The sequence below is a fragment of the Panthera leo genome, chromosome E1 (genome assembly GCF_018350215.1).
Source record: "Panthera leo isolate Ple1 chromosome E1, P.leo_Ple1_pat1.1, whole genome shotgun sequence".
Taxonomy (NCBI): domain Eukaryota; kingdom Metazoa; phylum Chordata; class Mammalia; order Carnivora; family Felidae; genus Panthera; species Panthera leo.
This window is the reverse complement of record NC_056692.1, coordinates 29,442,595-29,462,772: the sequence shown is the minus strand read 5'-3', so window position 1 is coordinate 29,462,772 and position 20,178 is coordinate 29,442,595. Positions and strand designations below refer to the sequence as shown.

General features: G+C 44.5%; 1 protein-coding gene across 1 annotated transcript in view; it reads left to right on the top strand.

The window, feature by feature from the left end:
• Nucleotides 1-7,351: 7,351 nt before the first annotated feature.
• SCPEP1 (serine carboxypeptidase 1) overlaps nt 7,352-20,178 on the top strand; it is a 32,356-nt gene continuing 19,529 nt past the window's right edge. The window contains exons 1-5 of the mRNA XM_042915935.1: nt 7,352-7,456; nt 10,779-10,927; nt 13,876-13,965; nt 17,621-17,776; nt 18,125-18,199. Of these exons, the coding sequence (XP_042771869.1) occupies nt 7,390-7,456; nt 10,779-10,927; nt 13,876-13,965; nt 17,621-17,776; nt 18,125-18,199 (537 nt within the window). The 5' untranslated portion in view covers nt 7,352-7,389. The remainder of the gene's footprint in view (nt 7,457-10,778; nt 10,928-13,875; nt 13,966-17,620; nt 17,777-18,124; nt 18,200-20,178) is intronic.

Here is a 20,178-nt window from a genome sequence, read left to right as displayed (position 1 = left end):
CCTTGTCCATTATTTACTGTAGAATGCACTACAGTTCTCCCTAAAGTTAATCTAAATTTAATAAACCTGGTACAAATAAATAACCAAGTATAGTAGGTGCCAGTAAGGCTACATAGATGGAGACAGGAGAGAGAAAAAGATACTTTTACTTTGGAGAACAGAAACAGTGCCATCACATTCTCAGGCAATCAGCTTTAGGAAGAAGTTCAAGTGGGGGCGCCTGGGTGGCTCAGTCTGTTGAGTGTCCAACTCTTGATTTCAGCTCGGGTCATGACCTTACAGTTCTTGGGTTTGAGCCCCGTGTCAGGCTCTGTGGTGACAGTGCACAGCCAACTTGGGATCCTCTCTCTCTGTCCCTCCCTCTTTCTGTCTCCTACAAAATAAATAAATAAGTAAACATTAAAAAAAAAGATTCACAGATGAGAAAGAAAAGATTAGTGAACTTGAAGACACAGTAATAGGAGCTATCTTAAATGAGACACAGAGGGGCACTTGTGGCTCAGTCGGTTAAGCATCAGGTCATGATCTCACAGCTTGTGGGTTCCATCCCCTTGTCAGGCTCTGTGCTGACAGCCCCAAGTTCAGAGCTTGTAACCTGGAGCCTGCTTTGCCTCTCCCCCGCTTTCACTCTGTCTCTCTCTCAAAAATAAATAAGCATCAACAACTTTTTTTTTTAATGCTGAAAGAAAAATACTGTGACCTTGAAACTCTTTACCCCATGAAATTGTCTTTAAAAAATGAAAGTGAGTGGTGTCTGGGTGGTTCAGTGAGTTAAGTGTCTGACTTCAGCTCAGGTCAGGATCTCATGGTTCAGGAGTTTGAGCCCCACATCAAGCTGTCTGCTGGCACCACAGAGCCCACTTTGGTTGCTTTTTTTAAAAAAATTTTTTAATGTTTATTTATTTTTGAGAGAGACAGAGAGAGAGAAAGTGCAAGAGGTGGTGGGACAGAGAGAGAGGGAGACACAGAATCCAAAGTAAGCTCCAGGCTCTGAGCTGTCAGCACAGAGCCCGACATGGGGCTCAAACTCACAAACCGTGAGATCATGACCTGAGCCAAAGTCGGACACTTAACCAGCTGAGCCACCCAGGTACCCCAGCACAGAGCCCACTTGGGATCCTCTGGCTCCCTCTTTCTCTGCCCCTCTCTGGCTTGTGCTCCCTCTTTCTCTCTCATAAATAAATAAATAAATAAATAAATAAATAAATAAATAAATATTTTAAAAAATGCAGAATCTCGGGGCGCCTGGGTGGCTCAGTTGGTTAATCGTCTGACTCTTGATTTTGGCTCAGGCCATGATCTCACAGGTTACTGGAATCTAACCCTGCATTAGGCTCTGCACTGACAGCCCAGAGTCTGCTTGGGATTCTCTCTTTCCCTTTCTCTCTGACCCTCCCCCTGTCTCATTCTCTCTCTCTCTCAAAAGAAATAAACTTAAAAAGAAAAAAAAAGGAAGAAGTTCAAGTGAAAAAAAGAGATGTATAATCTGATTCTCTTAAAACCACGCAGTCCTGTTTCACCTTAGAAAGTGTTTGGGTAAAAAAAAAGAAAAAAGAAAAAAAATCAGATATAAATCCAGAAGCCAGTTTAAAAAAAGAAAAGAAAGTGTTTAGGTACTCTTCAGCACTTACTTGCCCCCAGTTCGAAGACTGCTACTCCAAAAGCGAAAAGGTACTTAAGCAGCAGGTGGCTTTTAAGTGCTTGCATGACTATTCTTGTTTCCTTCCTGGAGATAGTCAAATGTCACCATTCTCTCTACTATGGGAACCAGGCGTGATGACAAAGGGTCGACACTACACTGTAATTCTAAGAGTCAGATCTAACCTTAGCTATAATCCAATTGAATCTAATGTAATCTAAGAGTCTGAAACAAAGTATTAAATTATTTTAATAAGGCTGGGTGGTAGGTACCCAATTCTGTGTGCTTATCTGTATTTTGCCATGTTCGTGACTACAAAAATTTATAGAAAGGACCTATTCTTTTTTCAAATTACCCTTTAGAAGTTTCTAAACACTTGTCTAAATTATAAATTCAGATACCCTTTGACCTGGCAATTCCACATCTAGGCATTTATCCTACAGATAGACTAATACTATGTGCAAAGGCTCCTGCGTCGTGTTTGCTGAAACGTTGTAAAAACAAACAACGAGAAACAAATAGTCATCGACGGGGATTTAATTGAATAAAATTAGTGTACGTCCAATGGTTGTATAGAATTCCGCTGTATCAAAATGTATTCAGTTAAACCCCTATCGAGGTAGTTCCAAATACATTGCCATGGAAATGTGCCTAGGATATAATGAAAGGGCAAGGAGCAGAGAAGTATATATTTTATGTTTCTATTTGCTTTCCTTTTTCAAATTAAGTTTTTTTAGTATGAGATAATTATAGAGTCACATGCTGTTGTAGAAAATAGTACAGGGAGATCCATGTGACCTTTGCCCCAGTGATAACCAGGACATTGACATTGATACAATCAAAGTACAGAGCAATTCCATCATCACAATGATCTTTCCTGTTGCTCTGTTACAGCCACTGCAAGGCTTTCCATTTCTATGATTTTGTCATTTCAAGAATGCTAGGGGCGCCTGGGTGGCTCAGTCGGTTAAGCATCTGACTTCAGATCTCATGGTTCGTGAGTTCCAGCCCCGAGTCAGGCTCTGTGCTGACACCTTGGAGCCTGGAGCCTGCTTCAGATTCTGTGTCTCCCTCTCTCTGCACCTCCCCTGCTCGCATTCTGTCTCTCTCTCTCAAAAATAAATAAACATTGAAAAAGAAATTAAAGAATGTTATAAGAGAGGGGCGCCTGGGTGGCTCAGTAGGTTAAGTGTCTGACTTTGGCTCAGGTCACCATCTCAGGGCTTGGCTCCTGAGTCTCCCTCTCTCTCTGCCCTTCCCACACTAGCACATGACATGTACTTTCTCTCTCTCTCTCTCTCTCAAAAATAAATAATACACATTTTTTGAAGAAGTATGTTATATGAGTGAAATCATAAAGTATATAACCTTTTGGTGTTGGCTTCCATTCCCCCTCAGCAGAACTCTCTGGAGATTCATCCAGGTTGTTGTGTGTGTCCACAGTTTGTTCCCTATTATGGTTGAATAGCATTCCATGGCATGGATGAACCAGTTGGTTTAACCATTTGGGTTGAAGGCCTGTTGGCTCTGTTCAAGGTCATTTGGGTCGTTTCTAGTTTGGGGTTACTACAAATAAAGCTCCTATAAACATTTATTTACAGATTTTTTTTTTTTTTTTAATGGGAGCATAAGTCTTTATTTCTCTGGGATAAATGCCCAGGACTACAATTGCTGGGTCATATGATAGTTGCATGGTTAGTTTTTTAAGAAATTGCCCAACTGTTTTTCAGAGTAGGTGAACTATTTTGTATTCCCACTTGCCATGTATGAAGTGATTCAGTGTCTCCATACCCTGGCCACCCTTTGGCATTGTTGTGTTTTTCATTTCTACCTTTCTGATAGATATGTAGTGGTTTCTCATGGTTTTAATTTGCATTTCCCTAATGGCTAATCGTGTTAGACACATTTCCCTCTACTTATTTGCTATCTTCTTCTGTGAAATATCCCTTCAAGTCTCTTACCCATGTTCTGTGTGGATTGCTTGCTTTTTCTACTGTTGAATTTTGAGAGATCTTCATATATTCTAAATACTTCTACTACTATTCTGTTAGATGTGGTGTTTGCAAATATTTTCTCCCACTCTGTAGTTTGTCTCATCATTCTTTTAACAGGGCTTTCCATAAAGCAATAGTTTTCCAAATTAATGAGGTCCAGTTTCTCAGTTTTTCCTTTTGTGAGTCATGTTCTTGGTATTCTTTGATAACCTAGTAACTCTTTGCCTGGCACCATGTCCCAAATTTTCTCTTCTCCCCCACCCCACAAACTCTTATATTGTGCATTGAAGTCTGTGGTCCATTTTGCGTTATTTTTTTGTATAAGATGTGAGACTTATATTGAGGTCCCTTTTCTTTGCCTCTGGATAGCCAATTGCTCTAACACCATTTGTTGAAAAGGCTACGTTTCCTCCATTGAATTGTTTTTGAACTGTTGACGCTGAGGACACAGGTCACCCCAAGATGGGCCACTTTGACATGAAGATTATTTTGAGTCAAAGGCAAATGAGACCCTATGGGCTCAAGAGAAAATTTGCCCCTCCCTTAACTACATAGAAGAATCTAAGTTGGGGGTCTTTCCCAGAATAAGGGTTATTAGCAGGGACCAACTTTATCTGAGGGACCCATCTGTATGGTGGGGCGCTGCCCCACCTAATTACCCCACCTAATTACCTTCTATCTGTTCTTCTTCTTATGGCTCTTATTCTTTCCTCTGAAGTGCCAGACCCTTACCCCTTTCTCCTCGGTTCAGGATGACATATGTACCTCATTTTGCTTGTCTCTGGAATTTCCATGTCTGTGTGGATTCCCCGTATGTGTGCTGTTACATTTGATTTTCTCCTGTTAATCTGCATGTATATCTAGCTGTATATCAGCTAGAAGGACCTTTGAAGGGGCAAGAATTCTCACTCCCCCAAAAAACCTTTGTCAAAAATCAGCTGGGGGGCAGCGCAGAGCCTGATGTGGGGCTTAAACCCACAAACCCATGAGACTGTGACCTAAGCCAAAATCAAAAGTTGGACCTTTAACTAACTGAACCACCCAGGTGCCCCCTAAGGTTTTATTTTTAAGTATTCTCTACACCCTAGGTGGGACTCAAACCCACAACCCTGAGATGGAGGGTCACAAGCTCTACTGACTGAGCCAGCCAGGTACCCCAGGAATGTGATCTTTAATAGCCAAATTAGAATTTCCTGGTAAGCTCTAGTTAAGTAATCTATGTGATAACTCGCTTCCCCCACCCCAAGAAAAGCCTTGCCTGAAACAATCCTTTCTTTTCTTTTGTTTGTAGCTTCCTTGTCCAGAGGTTTCTGCCTACAAAAGCCTTCCATTTTATATAGCTCCTTGGATCCCCTTTCTTTCTGCTAGACGGTATGCTACCAGATTCATGTATCATTGAATACAGCCAACAAGATCTTTAAAATTTCTTTCAGTTGAAGGATGCCTGGATGGCTCAGTTGGAGGAATGTGGGACCCTTGAACTTGGGGTCATGAGTTTGAGCTCCGTATGGGGTGTAGAGGTTACTTAAATAAATAAAACTTATAAAAAAAAAAAACTTACTCAGTTGAATTTTACTGGTTCAACACACCTATATACATTACCATTACTTCAGGAAATTACCTTATGTTCCTTCCCTGTCAATGTCTGAGGTTTTATCCCCCCGGGGGCAACCATAGTTTCTAGTTGATTTTACACCATTGTTTTATCAGGCAGTTGCCTGGCCCTTACCTGTATTTCCATACCATATAAGCCCATCCCGTGCTTAAAAGTTATATAATAATGTTTGTCGACTTTTATGCAATAGTTATCACTTCTATTTTATTTTAGAGAAATAATCCCAAATATGAAAAATACCATATGGAAAAATATATTTACTATAGCTTTATTTTTACAATGAAAACATGAAACCCTGTAATGGTTAAGAGTATTTAAAGCTCTGGTGACAGAGACCAACTTGGAAGCTTTATTATTTTTTTTAATGCTTTAAAAAATTTTTTTTCTTTAGAGAGAGAGAAAGCACCCATGAGCAGGGGAGAGGGGCAGAGAGAGAGAGAGAGAGAGAGAGAACCTTAAGCAGACCCCATGCTCAGTGAGGAGCCTGATATGGGGTTCAGTCTCATGAACCTCGAGATCATGACCTGAGCCAAAATCAAGAGTTGGATGCTCAACTGACTGAGCCACCCAAGCATCCCCAATTTGGAAGCTTTAGATAAGGAAAAGCTTAAAATAATGTTTGTAACACAGTTATTTCTGTTTGACTAAGGGTGTAACTTGGATGTGTATCTTTCTAACGTTCCTCTACGGGCTTATCCCCAATACCCTCATAATGGCATTTTACACACTCCCGGAGCACCCCTGAGAACCCAGTTGCCTAATTCTTTTCTCTGGCCCAAATCTCAGTGAGCTTGCCCTTCACTGGCAGGACTGTCATTCCACAACGCTGCAGATAAAAACATCTGTCCACTTAAGACAGGCAGGGGGAGAGGGATGCAGAGGGGAGCAGGAAAAGGAGTTGTTACCTGGACTTTGTTTTTGTTTTGTTTTCTGTCAAGTGAACGTTTGAAATAGAATATATGGCAGCAGCCTTACTCTCATACTGTCCTTGTATTACCCTGTTTCCTAGCTCTACGAGGTGAGTTATTCAGTATACTCAGAGAAAAAAACAAAAAAAACAAAAAAACCTTTTCACACACACACACACACACACACACACACACACACACGAAACAATCCTACCATTCTTTTCCTCCTTTCCCCTTCCCAAACCTGTAATTCCCTCTTAAATGACTGTGGTGGGGTGCCCAGGGTTTCAGTCCACGAAGCAACCAACTTTTGATTTCCACTCAGGTCATGATGTCACAGTTTGTGAGTTCGAGCCCCACATCTGGCTCTGCACTGACCGCAGGGAGCCTGCTTGAGATTATCCCTCTCTCTCTGCCCCTCCTCCACTCTCACACTCTCTCTCTCTCAAAAATAAATAAACATTATAAATAAATAAACTTAAAAAAATAAAGTTGGCTTAAAAATTAGAAAAATAAAATGACTTGTGAAGACAATGTTAACACAGAATGATACTATTGACAAATTAGCAACACAGGAAAAAACAATAATTTTTTTTATTATTGTACTTAAAACGAAGACTAGAGAAAAATATATCCCAATGCCAACAATGGTTTGTTTCGTAGGATCTAATTTTTTTTTAATTTCCAAAATGTTCATAGTATATGTAACTTTATAGTCAAAATAACTTTAAAGATAAGTCTATGAAAATGGAATCGCAGTTTTCAACGACCAGCGGGTTCAAGCATCATGTGTTCGGAGGTAGATGCACTAGCTTTTGAAATGTCAGCCCTGTTGCTGGGGAGGGAAGAGATGAGCGGGGCAGAAAGGACGGTTCTCGCCACTTCTTCGCAGCGTCTCAGTCCTGTCCCACGACCCAAGTCAAACAAATGTATTAAACGCCTCAACCCCTCTGATCCGTCCCCAAAACGGCAAAGGAGGTCGCGGTGGGGCAGACAGACAGAGCACCTAGACCGCCACTGCCTGGCTCGCGGTCGGGAGGCCCAGCAGAGTGCCCGCGGGCCACTAGCAGCCGCGAGCCGCTCAGGCCCCGCCCACGTCCCGCCCACGCCTCAGGCCCCGCCCACGCCTCAGGGCCCGCCCAGGCCCCGGTCGGAGCCAGGTCCCACCCACTGCCGTCACGTGGTGGGGCTCAGGGTTCAGCCTCGGGCTGGTGTCGCCGCGCCGTATTCGCCATGGAGCTGGTGCCGAGGACCTCTCCCGTGGTGCTGCTGCTGCTCTTGCTGCTGGGCCTGAGTACCGGTAGGTTCGGGAAGAAAGTGCACCAGAGGCCGGTGCATCCTTCTCCAGGGATGAGAGTCTGTTAGTGGGTTTGTGCTTTTTAGAGCAAATGCCTTTCCCCGTTTCTACCTTCCGTGATCAAACTGCTTTAGGACCTAGCTCTTTTTTTCTTTTTTTTCTTTAAGATAAAATACTAAGTGCTTTTAATACCCCTTCCTGGCGCTGAATAGTCTGGTGCTCCTCTCTTCCCTACGCCTAGGTAGGAGCAATTGTGCAAATTACTTGAGTTGGGGAAACTGCTGGTGGGTGAGGTTACCACGATCCTAAATCCACCTCCCTTTTCCTGCCGTGATTGGCTGCTAAGTGGGATTATGGGGACTTTTTCTTTTGAGCTGAAACATGCGGTCCAAAGGACTCTGAAAAGTCCTACCTCGAATGGGACGTTTCATTGAGATAAGGGCTTTTTCTCTCTACTTGATCCGTACAGACAGGATAACATCTCCCTTCACTGCGATTCTTTTTGACAAAAACAAATTCGTGTTTAACAGGATGACTTGGAAATTGATTTTCAGTCTTTCAGCAAAATGTCTTGTGGTCTGAATCCAGATCTGGGAACTGGAACTGGCCGCAAACTTGCCTTGTGACTCGAGGCGGGTTGCTCCACATTCCTCCTCTTCCCTTGTGTAACTGGGGATACTCTGGCCCTTCAGCTTGGGTCTGGAAAATGTTGTCAAATAGGTTGTCCATCCCCTCCCCTCCTCCCCCCCCCCACACACACAAATTTTAACAGTCCTCACTGCCAAGGAAGGGAGGAGTGCCAGCCATTAAGTCAAAAGGGACCCAGGCCGTATCTGTTACTTTCCAGGAGGTAGTGTGATCTTCTGTCACCCGTACCTCAAATCTTACAGCCACATCTATGATCTAGCCATTCTGTTCTGCCCCTCAAGCCACTTTCTGGTTTTCTTAATCAGTTACAAAACCCCTTTGTCTCCTCATCTACTCCCTTCTTTTCTTTTTGAGACCAGTTTTTGTTGTTTTCCTTGTCACAGGGGCTTGGAAGTTAAGAAAAGAGGAAGTGGAAGGCAGGAAACGCCCATCATCGAGGGTCGCCTCTCATCATCTTTGCACATTATTGGCCTTTTTTTTTTTTCTCCACCCTCAGAGGGTATTTGAGAAAAACAACTGTAACTTGAGAGTTGTTACTTTAGCAAAGGTGACATAGAAAATGTGCATAACTTACTCTTTTCTGATACCTATTTTGCAGATGCTACAAAGATAACTAAGGAAAATTGGAGCTGCGGGATTGAAGGATGTACATGTATATATATGGCTTTTAATCTATGGAATATCTTTCTTTTGCTATTTGGAAAGCCAGACTGCCTTCCCGAAAAGTGATGCTGTGTGCACTCTGGCCAACAGTGCTGAGGGCCGGTCTCCAGCCTCCTTGTGGACATTGAGCACCCGCCATTATTTTGTTGTCTATCAAATAAGCGAAGATTTTTTTAGTGACCTCATATTGCTTTACTTTTCATGTATGAATATTAGTGATGTTAACCCTTTTTAAGTTTATTTATTTTGAGAGAGAGGTGGGGTGGGTGCAGGGAAGGGGTAGGGTAGAGAGAGAGGGAGAGAGAGAGGATCCCAAGCAAGCTCCAAGCTGTCAATGTAGAGCCTGACTCCGGGCCCAAACCCGCTAACCATGAGGTGGAGCTGAAATCAAGAGTCAGAGGCTTAACCAGCTGAACTACCCAGGCGCCCCAGGATCTTCCTGTTTTCAATTTATCTACGCAACGGGGCGCCTGGGTGGCTCAGTCAGGTAAGCGTTTGTCTGTCTCTGCTTCTCAAAAAATAAAATAAAAACGTTAAAAAAAGTAAAAAAAAAAAAAAAAATTGATCTACACAAGTAAAGAAAATTGCTGTTGTGCATATTTGTCACAGATCTGTCTTTGTTTGCCTTTTAATTTAATTTTATTATTATTTTTTTTAATATTTATTTTCTTTTTGGGAGACAGACAGAGTGCAAGCAAGGGAGGGGTAGAGAGAGAGACAGATACAGAATCTGAAGCAGGCTCTAGGCTCTGAGCTGTCAGCACACAGCCCCACATGGGGCTCGAACCCACCAAGCACGGGATCGTGACCTGGGCCGAAGTCGGACACCCAACCGACTGAGCCACCCAGGCGCCCCGATTTTATTTTTGATGTACATAAATTTTATTGTACAGAAAATGTAACAAGTTCCTGTCCTCAACTCTGTTGATAGTTTTCTTTATATCTGTGGGGTATGCCTACATCATTTCCCCATCCAGAGATCAGAAAAACATTCAATTATATTTTCATATTATTTTTAATATCGAAATTTTAGAATTGAAATACTTTATCCACTTGAAATTTATTTTGGTTTAGAGTGTTAAGTAAGGACCTACATTTGTGGGGGCACCTGGGTGGCTCAGTCAGTTAAACGTCCGACTCTTGGTTTCACTTTGGGTCATGATCTCACAGTTCTTGAATTCCAGTGCCTTGACTGGCTCTGCATGGACAGCACTGGGCCTGCTTGGGATTTTCTCTCTCCCTCTCTCTTTCTCTGCCCCTCCCCAGCTTGCTCTCTCTGTCTGTCTCTCTCTCAAAAAGTAAATAAACATAAAATTTTTTTTTAAAAAGGACTTAGATTTTTTTTTTTCCTTCACAAAAGCTAACAGTTGCCCCAATATAATATAGTGATTCTTGGTCTCTCTAATTTGGGATACCTCTTTAATAATACATTAAATGAGATACAAAAGCTAGCATCTTGCATTTTGAGATTTTTTCCTTTTTTCCCCAAAATGTAAATCTCTCTCTCTTTTTAAAACAGAATTGTGGGGGTGCCTGGGTGGCTCATTTGGTGAAGTGACTTCGGCTCAGGTCATGATCTCGAGGTTCATGAGTTCAAGCCCCGCATCGGGCTCTTCGCTATCAGTGCAGAGCCTGCTTGGGATTTTCTCTCTCTTTTCCCCTACCCCACTTGTGTTCTCTCTGTCTCTATCTTAAAGTAAATAAAATAAAGTTAAAAAAAATAAGAAAAAACAGAATTGTAAAAGTGTTCATGCCTACTGTTAAAAATTCAAATATTACAGACGGTGCAGAGGAAAAAGTGAAAGCCCCCAATCTCCTCTGCCACTATTAAGTTTGGTTTCTTTTTTTCACAACTGAAGTGTCTTTTCCTTATCTCCCCACTATATTAGAGTGAGTACCTTGCCAAAAATATAAACCACATCATCTCTAGCTTAGCATGGCCATCTCTACAGCCTTGGAATTTACCTGGATGGTTGACCTTCTTCAGGAAAATCACGTTGTGCTTCTGTTTTAGGAGCAGTCATTGACTGGCCCGCAGAGGAAGGAAAGGAAGTGTGGGATTATGTGACTGTCCGCAAGGATGCCCACATGTTCTGGTGGCTCTATTATGCAACTAACCCCTGCAAGAACTTCTCAGAACTCCCTCTGGTCATGTGGCTTCAGGTAAAAGTGGCCTGGCTGCCTGGCCCGGTTTTCCCCTCTTACCACTTTGCCGGCTTGTAAAAGCTCAGGGGGGAAGGACTGATCTGGGGTGGGGGGTGGGGGTCCTGGCTGGGGGCGGGGATTTGGTGTCCTCCTGAGGCAGGCAAAGACAATGGTATGCTAAGAGGCCAAATCAGAGAGTGAGGGGTGCTAGCCTTTGCAGAGGTCTTTTTATAGTGAGCCCAGTCAAGGGACGCCTGGGTGGCTCAGTCAGTTAAGTGTCCGACTTCAGCTCAGGTCATGATCTCACGGTCCGTGAGTTCGTGCCCCATGTCGGGCTCTGTGCTGACAGCTCGGAGCCTGGAGCCTGAATTCTGTCTCCCTCTCTCTCTGCCCCTCCCCCACTCATATTCTGTCTCTCCCTCTCTCTCTCAAAAATAAATAAACATTATATTGAGTCCAGTCAGTGGTAGGATGCCTTAGCAGAAGCTCCTGTAGACCCCTGTGACTAAATGCTGACAGGTGTTCGGAAAGGTTCCCGAGCAGCCCTTTCTCTCTGTCTCTTCTCCCAGTCCTTCCTAGACCCTAACTCCTTGCCCCCAGAAAAGCCCCCTTTTGAAAGGACTCAGCCTTTTGTATCTTAGAATTCAATGTTGGGTCCTATCCTCCCTGAGTGTGTTTGGGTTTTAATCTTGAGCTCTGATTGTAGGATGGAAGGCTGGGAACCGGTTGGAGGCAGCTTTGGGGGGCAGGCAGAGGATCCTCTCTTGCATTCCTAAAATATTTGCCTAGAGGTGGCCCACACCCACCTGGAAGACCAGCCTTTAGGGAGGGGTTGACGAACACAGTTTTGCTTCAGCTTCTGGAAACTGGCGGTATGGCCCAGATTGGGTTCCAGGTTGCGCACCAGTAAATAGGGTGTCAGGGTACTCCTCTCCATGGGATGCACGTGTCACTTCCTCCCAAAATGTCAGTATTCACGAGCACCCTGCTGGTGCCCTGGGCTTGGCCTCCTCAGCTAGCCCTGGTGGACTCTCCTGATGAGACAGAGTGCAGGTGAGCCCTGTGCGGGAAGGGGGCGTTATCACAACTGTCTCCTTTGAGTGCTGGAGGTGAGGCCTGGCCCGAGGGTGCAGATGTAAAAGTGTCTGAGAAGAAGATGCCACGGGTGTATCCCAGGGCCCTTCTGTCCACCCAGGGCTGCGGTAGGTAGAGATGCTGCAGGGTTCCGTTTTCTGGGCTTTGGTTTTTGTTTGTTTGTTTGTTTATTATTATTTTTAATTAAAAAAAATTATTTATTTTTGAGAGAGAGAGAGACAGGCAGACAGAGTGTGAGCGGGTGAGGGGCAGAGAGAGAGGGAGACTTAGAACCAGAAGCTCCAGACCCCAAGCTGTCAGCACACAGCCTGACACTGGGCTCGAACCCATTAACTGCGAGATCATGACCTGAGCCTAAGTCAGGTGCCCCACCGTTAGAGCCATCCAGGCGCCCCTGGGCTTTGTTTTTTAATCTGAGGGATTTTTAAGGTTTTTCAACTTTTTCTTCATCAGCAGGACTCTTACCACTGTCAAGTGAAAGCTTCTATACGGAGCCCAAGTGGAAAGCAGAAGGGCTGGAGTGTAGGCCGGGTCCTACCCTGGCCGCCTTCCCTTTGTCACATGCTCGCCCCTCAAGCACCTTCTGGGCTCTCAGGAATTTAAAAACCATTGAATTTCAGAAGTTGCAAAACCTTCCTATTGTTTTATCTGGATTAGTTGCCAACATTTTATTTTATTTTATTATTTTTTTAATGTATGTTTGTTTGTTTATTTATTTATTTATTTATTTTTAAGTGTTTATTTATTTTTGGGAGAGAGAGTGCAAACAGGGAGGGACAGAGAGAGGGGGAGACACAGAATCTGAAGCAGGCTCCAGGCTCTGAGCTGTCAGCACAGAGCCCGATGCGGGGCTCAAACTCACGAACCGTGAGATCATGACCTCAGCTGAAGTCAGCCACTTAACTGACTGAGTCATCCAGGCACCCCGATGTTTATTTATTTTTGAGAGAGAGAGAGAGAGAGGGAGCATGAGTGGGGAAAGGGCAAAGAGAGAGGGAGACACAGAATCCGAAGCAGGCTCCAGGTTCCGAGCTGTCAACGCAGACCCCAAGGCGGGGCTAGAACTCATAAGCTGTGAGATCATGACCTGAGCTGAAGTCGGATGCTCAACTGACAATGCCCCGGCACTGAGCTCTGCTCACAGTCCTGCCCTGCCATTGGCCCTGGATGCACACAGTATTGAGTCCTTCCTGCCCTGGGACTTCTACATTTACTAAATTATATCCCAGGATCCACATGATCAAACTGCCCTTCAGTCTGCGTCCCTTGTTGGTCTGCAGGGACAGAGGAGAGGTGGTGGGGTGAGGAGTCACAGGGCCCCAGGTCCAGTCTTGGCAAAATGGACCCCTAATTGCCATGTCCCTTACCTGGGCCTTACTGCTCATCTTGGAGATGAGAGGGGTTGGCCAAGGTGTTTTGAAGGTCAGTGCCCAGCATGCCCCATGGCGGGTCAAGAGTCAATCTCAGAGGATCAGAGGTAGGAAAATTCCTTTTGGGGCTCGTAAGCCAGGTGTTTTCTTTCATTTATTTATTTATTTATTTATTTATTTATTTATTTATTTATAAGCAATCTTTACACCCAACATGGGGCTTGAACTCACAACCCCAAGGTCAAGAGTCGTATGCTCTATTGACTGAGCCAGACAGGTGTCCCTGAGTCTTTTCCCTTTAGAAAGACTTCAGCAGTTACCAGGGGCTCTGTCGGTACAGACCCCCTGGTTCACCAGGTCAGTTGTGTCTTTCGTAGAATGTTGACTGAGCCAGCACTAAATCATAAATCATTTAGAGTGAATGTGGTCATTGTTATAATGACCAAGATTTGACTAATGTTTTCTCTGGGCTTATTTTGTTGTTTATTTTCTCTTCCACAGGGTGGTCCGGGCGGTTCCAGCACTGGATTTGGAAACTTTGAGGAAATTGGGCCCCTTGACAGTGATCTCAAACCACGAAGAACTACCTGGGTACAGTGAGCACAGCCTAACTGAAACTGCCCTGTGGCCTCTCCAAGGCTGAGCCCCACCTGGCCCTACCCCATTCTGGGTGGGGTCACAGATTAAGCAATCCCGCTCCATCCTCTTCCCCAGGGGTCCTGGGCCTTGTGCACTTGTCCCTAGGCTTCCGCTGTAGCCAGCTTCTTCCATTTCTGGGGGCAGCTTGTCCGTCCCCTGGCTCTCTTCCCTTCCCACGTCGGTGACCTTTCCATTCACTTGACGGCCAAAGCCTATTCCAGCAGACACCCTGGACCTTGTCATTTCCTATTTGGCCATCTCTGCAATCTGACCGCAGGATCCCACCCTCTGGCCACGACGTCCAATCCTGTCCCCTCTCCACTCTCCTACCCTGCTTCTTGACTTCATCAAGACTTCAGAGCCTTTGTCCTCTACCTTTTTGGTGTCTCTCTTGTTCTGTCTCCACCCCCTCCCTCGTTCTTGGTTTCACGTCTCGCCCTAACCCCTCTCTGCTCAACCCCTGGCTCCTTCATCCTTTTCCCCGAAGAGCCAAGCCACCCTCAACCTTGGATCAGTCGCACTGTGCACCTGCTCGGCCCCTGCTTCTGGGTGCCAGACACTGGCGGACAAAACCACAACCTGGTTGTGGGCTTTGCCTGAGCTCGTGGCCGCCCTCTGCTGTGTGCTGCTGCTCTGCTCCCTCCCTGTCTGCCCTGTCTCCCTGCCTCACCGAGAGGACAGAGTCATTGCCTGTGACCGGCTTTCCCCTGTCCTCTCTACCCCTTCCTGCCCCTTACTATCCTCCTGCCCATCTCAAAATAACACGAGGCCCCTCTCTGCTGGGGTCCCTTTCTCAAAGATTCCACTTGGACAGTTAGTACCTTTCTACATCCTTATGCTGTCTGTAGGCTCTCTGTTCCCTGGGCTACAGACATGCACAGGTTTTTCCCAACCTACTACCAAGCGCCTCCAGCTACCACCTTTTCTTGAAAGAATTCTTTATACAGGCATACCTTGGAGACATTGCGGGTTTGGTTTCCAGACCTACAGTAAAGCGGGTCAAATGAATTTTTCGATTTCCCAGGGCATAGAAAAGTAACGCTTACACTATACCATGGTCTGTTACATGTAAAACTATGTACGTTAAATTAAAAATAACTTTATTGCTAAAACAGCTAACCATCATCTGAACTTTCAGTGAGTCCTAATCACTGGTTACAGAGCACTGTAACAAGCACAGTAATAACGAAACAGTTTGAAATATTGCAAGAATTACCAAAATGTGACACACAGACACGAAGCAAGCAGATGCTGTTGGGAAAATGGTGTCTATAGACTTGCTCAACACAGGGCTGCCTACAGACCTTTAATTTGTTAAAGAAAAAATGCAGTAAAACAAGGTGTGCCTGTATTTACTGCTGTCTAGTCTTTACCTCCTATTTTTTAAAAAAAAATTTTAATGTTTATTTATTTTTGAGAGAGAGAGAGAGAGAGAGAGACAGAGCACAAGCAGGGGAGGGGCAGAGAGCGACAGAGACACAGAATCCAAAGCAAGCTCCAGGCTCTAAGCTGTCAGCACAGAGCCCTGTGTGGGCCTCGAACCCACAGACCGCGAGATCATGACCTGAGCTGAAGTCGAATGTTTAACCGACTGAGTCACCCAGTGGCCCCTGGTCTTTACCTCCTATTTATGCCTTAGCCCAGAGCTTTCTCACCTGGGGGCTGGGTGCTGGGGGCAGGAGAGAGTACTTACTAGGGAACCCAGTGCACATTAGCTCTAGGATGCAGTACACTTATCTCTGAGGGCGTGACAAGGTTGGGAAGCACCGGCCTGACCCGCTGTAGTCTCTCCCCAGAGCTGTTGTCCCCAAGGGTGTGCTGGCTTCCCAGTTCCAAAGTCCCGTTAGATCCTTCATGGGATTCTTTTCATTGGATTTCTTTGCCACACTGTTGGCCATTCCCATGTCTTAGATATTGTTGTTTCCTGTACCCTGTCCTAGGTAACATTCTCTTCTATGTGTTCTTTGGGCGGCCTTGTCCTCTCAAACTGCTTTAATGACACATAGAAGGTGATGCCCCCAAGTCAGCATCTCTGGCTCAGAACTTTTTGCCCAAGAACTATTTCTCCATTTGCCTCTGAGATGCCTCCTTGTGGATGTCTCTCATACGTGCCCAGTTCGACATATCCCAGGCCATATTCATTATTACACAAGACCCTCTATCCATCCACAAAACCAGCCAACTCTCATGTGTCCCTTGTGGTAAATGGTACCACCATCCAATCATGCCTGAGGCAGAAACCAGAGAGCCATCTCATCTTCCCCTGCCCCTCCCTCTCCCACCCTCCCCCTCATCCAATCAGTTTTACCTAAAAATGAATTTTTTAAAGTATAGCTTTATTGAAATACAACTCACATACTATATAATTCACCCATTTAAAGTATACAATTCAATGGCTTTTCGTATATTCAGAGTTTTACAACCATTACCACACTCAATTTCAGACCATTTTCACTAGCCTCCCATCCCAGAAAACCTCATACCCCTTAGCTGTTAACCACCCATCTCTCCTTAGGCAACTTGCCACAAATCAACTTTGTCTCTGTAGACTCGCCTGCATTAGCCGTTTTGTAACAATGGCGTCATACAGAATGTGGCCTTGGGCGTGTGGCTTCTTTCACTTAGCATAACATTTACAAGGTTCATCCATGTAGGATATACCACTACTTCCCTTTTTGAAGGCTGAATACTAGTCCACCGTATGGATATACCACATTCTGTTTGTTCATCTGGTGACGGACACTTGGGTTGTTTCTACCTGTTAGCGCTTGTGAACAGTGCAGGGAACACTGGTGTACAAACATTTGTTTTGAGTTCCTGTTTTCAGTTTCCGAGTGGAATTGCTGGGTCACGTGGTGACTCTGTGTTGAATACCCGAGTGCTGTTAATATCCTTCATCCCTTTTCCATCCTCTCTAGGGGCTGCTTTCAGAGCGCCTCTCCAATGCAAATCACTCCTTAGTTTAATGTCTTTCAGTTCCCAGAAGACCAGATCCAGATTCCCGGGCATGACCTGGTCTCTGCCCACCTCCTGCCACATTTCCAACATCCGAGCAAGTATACTTTACCGTCAGGCCCCGGCCTGGGCAGTTTCTTGATTTGGACTTCATTCCTTTGGCCACTCATTCACACCTAGCTTACCATACTCACATCGAGATTCTGTAACTCTGAGCCTCTTTGGAAGAGGTATTAAGATAGATTCCGTACTTGTAGTGCACCGAGAGGCCAGGCCGGTGTGGAAATTGGATTCACCTTAAAGAAAACTGATATGTGGTATTCAGACCTTGGACGTACCCTCCCTGCTTCCAGCTGTTGCTTGGACCGCGTGGTTCTACCAGAGCTAACGTATTACATTTAGGACCCCGTATTGTGTGAAAACTGACCGCTTATGTGTTTTGATCCCCATGTATGTTAACCTTTCCTTCTTGCCTCTCCTTTTCTTCGCCTTAGTAGCCTATGTTTATAATTTTTTGAAATCCCTTTTAGCGGTAGGCTTGTAAGCACACTGATATCCTCGCGTGTGGGTTTTGTTGAGCTCATAGAAGAGAGTGGAAAGACAGTTGGTGACTGACCGATGGTGCCACTTGACTTTCCCGTGTGACGTGTAGCTCCAGTCGGCCAGTCTCCTATTTGTGGATAACCCTGTGGGCACTGGGTTCAGTTACGTGAACAAGAGTGACGCGTATGCCAAAGACCTCGCCATGGTGGTGTCAGACATGATGATTCTCCTAAAGACCTTCTTCGATTGCCACAAAGAATTCCAGGTAAGCTGTAACTCGGGGTCAGCTAAGCAAAGCGCTCACAGTCCCACTGTTACATCCATCCTAATAAACTTAAATTCCCCCAAGAGTTCAATGTCCAGCTGTTATCAGAGACAACCCTTCTGCACCCGAGATCAGGTTGTGGCCTTCTGTTTCTGTCATCTCTCAAGGTGGTTTTAAGCTTGAAAGAATGACCTTGGAGCCTGGTACTCTAACCAGATAAGGGGGGGAAAGACCAATAAAAGCAGATTTTTGTCTGGCCGTTACATGCAATAGAAATCTGAAATTAATTTATGTAAAAAAAAATGCACTCGGGATATTTAATTCTGTGTAAATTCCTTTTCTTGCTAGACGATTCCGTTCTACATTTTCTCGGAGTCCTATGGAGGCAAAATGGCCGCTGGCATTGGTCTAGAACTTTATAAGGTAACAGAAGATGTCTTTCTTGTTTTCGTTTCAGATAAACTGATTCTGTTCCTTTTTATATCAGCTGATATTGAATATACTATGAATAGGACCTTGTGGTACCTTGTACATGCAGAGTAAGGTTAAATCTCTAATAATAACCATGAAAAGTTTCAAAGAACACAGTGAAGGTTGCCCTAACGGATATGAAATGAGTTATAAGAAAGCTATAGTGGGTAAAACAGTAAAACAATGTGGTACTAGCTTAGCAGCAGACTTCAAAGCAGCAGGGTGAAGAACCTGGAAACAGATTTTACATATACTTCTGTGTGTATGTAAGTAACATGTATGTGTCATGGATATGATCATGTGGCAGAATCATACCAAATGATAACATGGCATTTCAAATCATTGGGCAACAGACAATATTCAATGAATGGCACAGAAACGAATGGCTCTCACTTTGAAAACCAGTAACATTGAATTTCTTCTTCCATAAAACGTCAGTTGTAGATAGATTAAAAAATCAAAACATAAAGAAATCTAGGGGCACCTGGATGGCTCACTTGGTTAAGCATCTGACGCTTAGTGGGCTCAGGTCTGTGATCTTGTGGTTCACAGTATCAAGCCCCACATCAGGCTCTGCGCTAACTGTGGAGCCTGCTTGGGATTCTCTCTCTCTCTCTCTCTCTCTCTCTCTCTCTCTCTCTCTCTCTCCCTCCCTCCCTCTCCCTCTCTGTCTCTCTCCCTCTCTCCCTTTCTCCCTCTCTCCCTCCCTTACTCCCTCTCTCCCTCTCTCCCTCTCCCTCTCTCTTCCCCTCCCTCCCTCTCTCTCCTTCTGCCCCTCTCCCCTGTGCACACTCTCTTTCTGTCTCAAAAAAAAATCTATGTATATAATAGGAAAGGTATTCTTATTGATACTCCATAAAAAAAGAGAATATTCTAAGAAAGACAATATTCTTTGCGAATTGGCAAAGAATACAAACAAGCAATTTATAGAAGAAATGCAAACAGCCTGTGAACATATGGAAAATGCTCAACTTTTATTAGTAGCTGAATCTGTGGGATTTACAAATATTTAAAAGATTGGTGATACCCAGTTTTGGTTAAGAAGTCAGGGAAATGAATAAAACATTTTAAAATGGTAAATCATTTTATTTATTTATTTATTTATTTTTTATTAAGAAAAAATTTTTTTAATGTTTTTTTTTATTTTTGAGAGAAAGAGACAGAGTGTGAGCAGGGGAGGGGCAGAGAGAGGGAGACAGAATCCGAAGCAGGCTCGAGGCTCTGAGCTCTAAGCTGTCAGCACAGATTCTGATGCGGGGCTCGAACCCATGAGCCGTGAGATTATGACCTGAACTGAAGTTGGATGCCCATCTGACTGAGGCACCCAGACTCCCCAGACTCCCCAGTGGTAAATCATTGGCAGTATCTGTCAACTTTTAAAGTCTATATGCCCTTTGACCAGTAATTTCAGTTCCGGGAATCTGTCCTGTGGGAATTCTTTTTTTTTTTTTTTTTTTTTTTTTTTTTAAATTTTTTTTTCAACATTTTTTATTTATTTTTTTGGGACAGAGAGAGACAGAGCATGAACGGGGGAGGGGCAGAGAGAGAGGGAGACACAGAATCGGAAACAGGCTCCAGGCTCCGAGCCATCAGCCCAGAGCCTGACGCGGGGCTGGAACTCACGGACCGCGAGATCGTGACCTGGCTGAAGTCGGACGCTTAACCGACTGCGCCACCCAGGCGCCCCTGTCCTGTGGGAATTCTTAACACATGTTTGTGTGTTGAGAATGTTTAATACACTATTGCTTACAATGTCTGTCAACTGAAAACAAAGTCAGTGGCTATCTGTAGAGGATTACTTAAACAAAATAGATGTATCCTTCCGTGATGGGGCAACCATCATAAGGAATGCATGCATCTCTATATACGTGTGTGTGTGTGTGTGTGTGTGTGTGTGTGTGTGTGTGTGTGTAAAAGCTCGTGAAAGCAAA